Consider the following 8,862-nt stretch of genomic DNA (forward strand, 5'->3'; position numbering starts at 1 on the left):
AAAGTCTGTAGCCATTCGTCCGCAGTGATAGCTCGCCGTGATCGTATAGAGGTTAGTACTCTGCGTTGTGGCCGCAGCAACCCCGGTTCGAATCCGGGTCACGGCAGAATTGGACGGCATATATTTTCCATCATATATTTAAAATTACATAAAATTATACAGTGGAATTGTAACTCCACATTGTGACACTTCAACACAGACCTTTATTGACTAAAGTTATGTATGCGTTTAACAAAATCATGCTTGTAATAGAGAAACGTGTCACAGGGTCTGTGGTCCACCATTAAAGAGCCCTTGCTTTAATCCATGTAGAATTCCCCTGGGATCATTGAAATAATAATCATATCCAAAATGTCATATTAATTTTATTTTGACATTATTGTTTTTAGCAGACATTTTAAACATCACACAATGAAACTAACCCTCTAAAATACTCCAAATTATAAAAAACACAACAGCAAAATACACTTGAGTAACAGTATTTTTACAACTGCACATGGATATTACACATAGATTCAAAAAGTGATTGTGTCGGTTTCCAAATGTAAGATTCTCGTGATGGCCAGCTGGGGGCAGCATTGCTCTTGGGGTTTAAATGTCCATGAAAAGCGTCTGGCCCACAATGTGCAGCATCGTGTCAATGTATGAATGAGTTGTTTTGTATTCATGTTTAATTTAACAACTTTTACTATTTCAGGTGATTACGTTTTGAGGATTGAGGAATTGAGAAACTGATTTCTTCCAAAAACTTCTGAAATAGATCATGATTTATTGTGCACATGTTGAACAAACAAATCAAATCAAAAGAGTTGTATCATGATTTAAAACCAACATGCAGTATGGTGCTGTGTTAAATCGAATGACAAAGTTAAATACATCATAAGTCAAGCAGCATTTTTAATTGATCCTCTTATCTCAGAATAACACATGTTAATTTAACAGCTGTTTCTAGTTTAACGACTGACATGCTCTTCTACACAGTATCAAAATTTACAAAATACCTCAATGAATTAAACCACAACCACCCTGTTTTCCATATATACACAAATACACAATGTTTCTACATGTCTATACTCCAGAAAGTGAGATGGAATTCATCCTGAACTGCTTCAACCGCTGCAGAGAGAGATTTACAGCTGTTATTGTCCTGCCTGCAGACATTAGCATGTCTATAACACTGGCCTGAGTCAACCCCACCCCCCTCAGAGACACCCCCTTTGAAAATGTCTCTATCCTCTACTGTCTTTTGTCTCCCACTCAAATCAAACTCTTTGCCAGTTAAGAAGTGCTAATGTGCATTCAAAGTGTCAGTGAATGGAATCAGTCCCCAGCTCCAGATGCATCATTCAGGGAAACTGGAGCAAAGCAAGAATTTAAAAGAAAATATCATCTTATGGGACGTCAATAGGCTTGAGTTTCTAGTTTAAACTGTATTTTATCACAATCTCCTGGTAAACTCACCTTTCCCAGTCTCTGTCTTCATATACACTCCCTGATCCCAACACTCTGATGGATCCTTTTGATGGATGAAGCTGAAAATCTGTTCCAACTACCATCAAGACCATCAAACAGTATTGTCTATACTCTATTACATTTTAAGAGATTAGGCCATTCTCTGTCAAATATATTAACGTAGGCAGCAACCGAATTATTAATACGTTTATTCGAAATATCTTTTCATCACAACACGTACCTGATACAAGTATATAATATGTTCTTCGAGATAATCGTGAGGATGAAATGAGAAACATAAGGAAAATTTAATTATCTTATCCAATCCTACCTAAAACATTTACGATTTTAGATAATAATTAACATTGAGACTGTGGAACGTGTTTTCTTTCAGTGTACAATAACTTTGGTTAAAGCTGGAGAACTTTTTCTTTACAATTTTTCACATAAATATTCTGAGTGTAAGCACTTTTTTCACAAATATAAATATTGTAAAGTCAAGTTCATGGAAGAATGAACTAAAGATATATTTTTTAAATCTTATTTTTTCATTACTGGATTTATTTATCGCTTATTTCACCTCAGTTCTTTATTTTATAATTTATTTAACTTTAATTTGTATTTGTTACAAGTATTTTCAATTTAAAAACAATAAAAAACTTCGATGGAGCCTGGATTTGTTTTCATACTCCAGCCCACTTCCGGTCCGGGGCCTCCCATGTGACCCGCCCCTCGTCCAATGAGCTGCTCGGATCTTGCGGCTCTTGATTTGAACAGGACTCCGTCTCCAGCAGCTCGGGTTCGAGTCAGACTTCGATCCGCAGCTTCTCCAGAGAAATGGACGTTTCCTCCGCTTCGCTCCTCGCATGAAGTCTGAAACCTCATCTCTCTCTCCTGTGATAGAAGATGAATTCTCACGTCATCACTCCGGGACCGTACCGAGCCACCAAACTGGTGAGTTTTAAAAACCATAATAGCTTTGACCAGTTCGAGCCACTGGAAGCTAACGGCTAATTCCTGTGTGGAGCATTGACGCCTTTAAACGCGTCACATTCTTCTTCATGAATACAAGCATTTATGTATTTTTTTATTGTTATTATGTCTGTCATTTAACTCCTTTGTGCTCCTTTGTTTACGAGTTTTTATTCAACTTTTAAATTAAAAGTGATTCTGACATTTCAACCCGGAATTTGGATCTAGGACGTTTTTACAAGTCTTGCTCTTTTTACACATTCAGTCACAATCTGAACCCATTGTGTCAAACTGAGATGTTTTATTATTTAAAAACTCAATTAACTTTGTGGCTGAAAGATAGAAGAAGAAGAGTCAGATGTGTTTTGTGTCTAAATAGATGTTTTATTGTTGATTTAATTTGATCCATTAAATCTGTAAAATGTCAGGTAGCATAGTGTCATCTATGCTCATTTATAAAGTATAAAGGAGGTTATTTACATCTGACATTTCTATAAACCGGAAGCATTGAACAATAAGTTCAAGTAAACTATGAGTCAGATAGACAAGCTATTTGTTTTTTAATTGTTGTGTAAATTGTGGTAAAATGTGCAGATTTTAGTCTCAAAAGATAAAGTTAACTTGTGAACTGATTAATTTTTTTAATTTATGTGACATAAGAGTACATCGTCTGCAGATCTAAAAACACTCGTGCATGTTTTTCTCTCTATTTGATGTCGAGTCACTTTTTTAAAAATTGTCGCTAGTCAACATTCTTTCAAAACAAACATCCGAGGAATTCCTTTCACAACCTCAGCCTTGTTTAAAGTTCAAGACGGCAGGTTGTGTTGAATGCTGAAAACTCTCTACCATAAAGAACAACTCTATTTTGAAAGTGTTGAAGTTTGAGGCCACAACTATACAACATTGTTGTTGGAGTTTGGACTTTTTAGGACCAGTCATTTATTATATAAGCTCTCGGTTGTTTATCTTGGATTTTACAGAAATCTTCCTTTAGCATCAGAGAACAAAGACATCATTAGTCCATTGTTTCTGTGTCAAAGAGGATTGTTAATCTCATCCAAACTGCAGTCATTCATCCTCTTTCTTTCTTTTAATGGTCCTTTGTCACGAGTGTTTCTCGCAATCTATTTACAGACTGGAAAATTAAATTAAACTGAATGTTGTGACATCATCAGATCAGTTGGACGTGAAGACATTATCCTAACCTCTGTCTCTGTCGTCTTCCAGTGGAATGAAGTCACCCGCCTCTTTCGGTCTGGCATGCCCCTCAAGAAGCATCGCCAGAACTTCCGGCACCACGCCTCCTGCTTCACCGCCTCCGCCGCCGTGGACTGGCTGCACCAGCTGCTCCGTAGCAACAGCAACTTTGGCCCGGACGTCACCCGGCAACAGACGGTGCAGCTGCTGAAGAAGTTTCTGAAGAACCACGTGATCGAGGACGTGAAGGGTCGCTGGGGCACCGAGGAGCTGGAGGACAGCAACTCGCTGTACAGGTAGGAAGACTGGATATCTGACACGTTGGTTTAGAAGAAACAAAGAAGTTCGTCCTGTTCCATTTAATAAAAAATGACACTGTCCATTCCCCCTCTTTTCCCAGATTCCCCTCCACCTCTCCTCTAAAGCCGATTCCCCGCCCGGCTCCAACTTCAAGCTCCATCAGGAAAAGACCTTCACTCAGGGACAAGGACGGCTTCTTCAGGTTCAGGAGTTTAAAGAAGCAGGAGAAGGAGACACAAGTGAGCTGGAGTGGATGAACAAATGCATAATATTGTATTTATATATATATCTTTAACAAACGGGAAAAAAAGCCTGTTTGTAGTGTTTCTTTTCCTCCCGGAGATCGGTGACGTCTAACTCCTGGATCCTCTCTTTGTGGCTGAACCGACTCTTTGTCTTTAACTGCCCGTCTCTCCCTCTGTCTGTCTCTCTCCCTCTGTCTCTCTCTCTCTCTCTCCCTCTGTCTGTCTCTCTCCCTCTGTCTCTCTCTCTCTCTCTGTCTCTCTTTATCTCTCTCCCACTCTCCCTCTCTCTGTCTCTCTCCCCCTCTGCTCTCTCTCCCTCTGTCTGTCTGTCTTTCTCTCTCTCTCTCCCTCTGTCTGTCTGTCTCTCTCTCCCTCTGTCTGTCTGTCTCTCTCTTTCTCTCTCTCTCTCCCTCTGTCTGTGTCTGTCTCTCTCTCTCTCTCTCTCTCTCCCTATGTCTGTCTGTCTCTCTCTTTCTCTCTCTCTCTCTCTCCCTCTGTCTGGTCTGTCTATCTCTCTCTCTGGCTGAACCGACTCTTTTTCTTAAACTGCCCGTCTCTCTGTCTCTTTTTCTCTCTCTCTCCCACTCTCCCTCTGTCTCTCTCTCTCCCTCTGTCTGTCTCTCTCTCTGTCTCCCTCTCTCTCTCTCTCTCTCTCTCTCTCTCTCTCTCTCTCTCTCTCTCTCTCTCTCTCTCTCTCTCTCTCTCACTCTGTCTTGTCTGTCTATATCTCTCTCTCTCTCTCTCTCTCACACACTGTCTGTCTGTCTGTCTGTCTCTCTCTCTCTCTCTCTCTCTCTCTCTCTCTCTCTCTCTCTCTCTCCCTCTGTCTGTCTCTGTCTGTCTCTCTCCCTCCCTCCCTCTCTCTCCCTCCCTCCCTCCCTCTGTCTGTCTCTCTCCCTCTGTCTGTCTCTCTCTCTCTCTCTCTCTCTCTCTCTCTCATTCTCTCTCTCTCCCTCTGTCTGTCTCTGTCTGTCTCTCGCTCCTTCTGTATGTCTCTCTCACTCTGTCTGTCTCTGTCTGTCTGTCTGTCTCTCTCTCTCTCTCTCCCTCTGTCTCTCTCCCTCTGTCTGTCTCTCTCTCTCTCCCTCTATCTGTCTGGAGTGGATGAACTAATGCACAATATTGTATTTATATATATATATTTAACACATGTCAGTTTTCAATGTGAAAAACCGAATGTATCCACTAACTCTGGTTTCTTTTTAACCCTCTAGGAAAATGTGGATCCTGCTCTCCAGACAGGGGAGGAGAATCATCCAGACCTGCAACTGCCTAGACGAGAGCTGACAGTGGAGGACGAACAGGATATCTGGAGAGACATCACTCTAACCCAGTACAAACTCACACCATGAGCCCAATGCCTGTTTTGTTTCATACAAGAAAATTGAAATCACAAAGTCACATTTCAACCTGTAGAATAACCAAAGAGAACAAACCTGATTCATAAACACACGAGTAGAGGATGTTTGGATTTTCTTGTGTAACAAATGTTTGTGTCCAGCCTGCAGAGGATTCTGGGACTCGCGTCTCTTGAGGAGGTTTTAAACCAGCGCTCTATAAACCCACACAACATCATCCACAACATGACCAAAGTCAACAAGCACGAAGTCGTCACGCTGGACGACAAGACGGGTAGGTTCCTTCAGAAATGTCTACGTCAGAATCCAGCATTAAAATGACCATAGACTACAATGATCATATTTAAATTGTCTTAACCGTGTCCTGATTAATGTTCAGTTAGAAAACTGTGTTCTACTAAACAAACAGGACAATATACTGTAACTAGGGTTGCAAAATTCCGGGAATATTCAAAGTTGGAAACTTTCCATGGGAATTAACGGGAATTAACGGGAATATACGGGAATTAACGGGAATAAACTGGAAATGTTGTGGGTAATTTATACTAACTGTATTTACCTTGTCATATACAGACATAAATATAAACATTTTGTTTTGTCATAGGCTGATTTGAGCCCTGAGGAAACTTTGGGCACTTGACTATATGCTTCTGCATCGTTGTGTCATTCTCAACATAGGTCCTTGCACAGTATTTGCAAATGTACACAGCCTTTCCTTCTACATTGGATGAGGTGAAATGTCTCCACACATGAGATAGTGCACGTGGCATTGTTCTGTAGAATAAGATGAGAAAAAAGTTTGTAAAAAAACACTAATGCAATGCCAGAGATATAAATAGTTAGACAAACAATTGGAATTGTTGCATAATCAATCAAAATTCCCCAAATTCCCGAGCTTAATATTCCCGTGGAAAGTTTCCGGAATTTTACCGGAAACTTTCCGCCCCTTTGCAACCCTAACTGTCACTAATCTGTCCGCTACTTCTCCAGATGACCTTCCACACTGGGTCTTGTCGGCCATGAAGAGCTTGGCAAACTGTGAGTAACGACAAACTACCCAGGACAAATCACAAATTGTGTTTTTATTGTTTTTACTTTGGGAATTGGGATTCTCATCTTCTCTTCCCAGGGCCAAAGTACGACAGCGCCCAGCCGTCCTATCCCGGCTTCGAGAGGGACGTCTTCAAAACCGTGTCCGATTACTTCTACAGCCTCTCGCAGCCGCTGCTCACGTACGAACTGTACGAACTGTTCATCAACGTCCTGGGTAGGTGCACCACTTCCTGTTACTGCTAACCAGTATAAAACCATCTTGCTCACTGGATGTCCTTGGTGTCGTGGTGAAGGGAAATGATGCAGAAACGTAACACGGTTTTCAGGATCCTGTCAGTAGCGTGGTTTCCTGTGTTGACCTCTAACGGTGCCTCGTTGACCCCTAACAGAGGGCGTGGTTGTCGTCAGCTAACAGTGATGTGTGTGTGCCTGTTGTGTGTTGTCCGTGACCTGCTGATGTGCAGCTGAAAGTTTAAACTAACTCAACTCTCTCCCTCCTCTTCACTGTCTGCTCGCACTGACCCTGCCTGCGCCGCTCGGCCTTCTCTTCTTCTGCTTCTTCCTCCTGCATCCGCTCTCAGTGTTGTGTGGCTACGTCGCAGCGCCCCCTACGTACCAACGCGGGAAACGCAAGAAGTCCGACCTCCCTTCGGTACCGCCTCCAGCCAAGGCGTCGTTCCGCTCCACCGAGTGTCTCCTCCTGTCTCTGCTCCGACAGCGCACGTGTGACGAGGGCGACGAGTCGCCCATGACGGACGTGCTCGGCGGGAAGCTTCAGTCGCGGATGGCGGCGCTGAAGGGCGGCGGCGGCGGCGCGGGCGAGCCCCAGTTTGGCGGCAGCTGCATGAGCCTGAGTACGTTTGTTTCCACGAGACCTCGAACCAGGAGCGGCTCGCTGGAAACCATCCTCAGCGACTCCGCCTCTCTCACCCGGCAGCAGCTGTTCCTGTCCAATGAGAGCCTGGCGTCCTGCAGCCGCAGCAGGAGCCACAGTGACAGCTCCGCCCTCACATCGCCCCAGAGCGACTCTACACCCGTAACCAAAGCAACGCCTGTCGCACGTGAACCTGCTGCAGGAGTCAGAGCCGGGACCAGACTGTCGGTCGCTCAGAGGCTGAACCCCCTGCGGCCGCGCAGCATGGGCAGCTGTCTGGACATCGTCATAGAAACCAGGGAGGAGGAGGAGAAAGAGACCAAGTGGTCGGGCCGAGCCGCCAGCTGCCTCAACGTAAACGCTCCGACCGACCAGCAGCACTTCACCGCAGCTTCACGCCCTTCCTCATCCTCCTATCACCCCTCCTCATCCTCCTATCATCCCTCCTTATCCTCCTTACATCCTTCCTCCTCTTCTTTCGATCCTTTCTCCTCCCTCTCTTCAACTGCCGTGGCCCGAGCACAAGAGGCTCACGCTGCTGCAGGACCCGGGGGTCCCAGACCGGGGGGGCCCAGACCCGCCTCCAGTACCTCTAACCTCTGGAAGCCTCCGGCCCCGGCTCTTGTCCGGCGCTGCCTCAGCTCTGTGGACGTGTCCAAGCCGCCTCGACCTGTCTCACTGTTCAAACGTCCTGTCTGTGTGCCCTCCGCCAGCAGCTCGCACCCCCCGCAACCCAAACCCGAGCACAGTAAGACACTCTCCCCTCTTACCTGTCTGTCTGCATGCTTGTCTGTCGATGTCTAATCACACTAACTCCACTAAACGTCTAACCAGCACTCGTGTACTTACTGAGGTTTTAACGTAGAACCGTTCAACTCCTGTGGAAATCAGAGGGAGAAGATGGGACCTGATTTCACTTGATGGTCGCTTGTGTTGTTTCACGTTTCAGAAGTTTAAGGAAACACAGAGGGAATACAGGATTGAGGCATTTTCTTTGGAAAGTGTGTGTTCAGTATTTTCAAAACGACTCCCATCACATATTTAGTAGGGACGGGGGAAAAAATCGATTCAGCTACGAATCGCGATTCTTGTGTATGACGATTTTAAATCGCCATGCTGCCTCCAAAATCGATTTAAAAAAAATAAGTAATAATAATAATTATTATTATTATTTTTTTTAAATTTTTTAACTTATTTATTGGTTTATACGGGGGGGATATATGGAGGGAGCAAGTTGACCAGCTCTTGTTTTTGCACAAGAATCTAAACATACCCAAGCACTAGCATTGCATCGCCTACATGCAAACAACAATGAAGCATCGCCTCCTTTTTGTTTATTTCAAAGTTTATATTCTAAGTAAACTTTTATTCATTCTATTTAATTTACCTTTTATTTATTGTTTAAAAG

The 8,862-nt window shown here is 43.7% G+C and overlaps 1 protein-coding gene and 1 non-coding gene across 2 annotated transcripts in view; both read left to right on the top strand.

Annotated features, from left to right (window-relative positions):
* Positions 1-34: 34 nt before the first annotated feature.
* trnah-gug (transfer RNA histidin (anticodon GUG)) lies at positions 35-106 on the top strand. The gene has a single exon. It is a non-coding gene; the product is annotated as a tRNA-His (tRNA).
* A 2,207-nt stretch (positions 107-2,313) lies between these two features.
* depdc1a (DEP domain containing 1a) overlaps positions 2,314-8,862 on the top strand; it is a 9,921-nt gene continuing 3,372 nt past the window's right edge. The window contains exons 1-8 of the mRNA XM_061078545.1: positions 2,314-2,406; positions 3,655-3,920; positions 4,025-4,163; positions 5,384-5,502; positions 5,671-5,801; positions 6,518-6,565; positions 6,657-6,794; positions 7,162-8,202. Coding sequence (XP_060934528.1) covers positions 2,359-2,406; positions 3,655-3,920; positions 4,025-4,163; positions 5,384-5,502; positions 5,671-5,801; positions 6,518-6,565; positions 6,657-6,794; positions 7,162-8,202 — 1,930 coding nt within the window. The 5' untranslated portion in view covers positions 2,314-2,358. The remainder of the gene's footprint in view (positions 2,407-3,654; positions 3,921-4,024; positions 4,164-5,383; positions 5,503-5,670; positions 5,802-6,517; positions 6,566-6,656; positions 6,795-7,161; positions 8,203-8,862) is intronic.

The sequence above is a fragment of the Limanda limanda genome, chromosome 9, assembly GCF_963576545.1.
Source record: "Limanda limanda chromosome 9, fLimLim1.1, whole genome shotgun sequence".
Lineage (NCBI taxonomy): Eukaryota > Metazoa > Chordata > Actinopteri > Pleuronectiformes > Pleuronectidae > Limanda > Limanda limanda.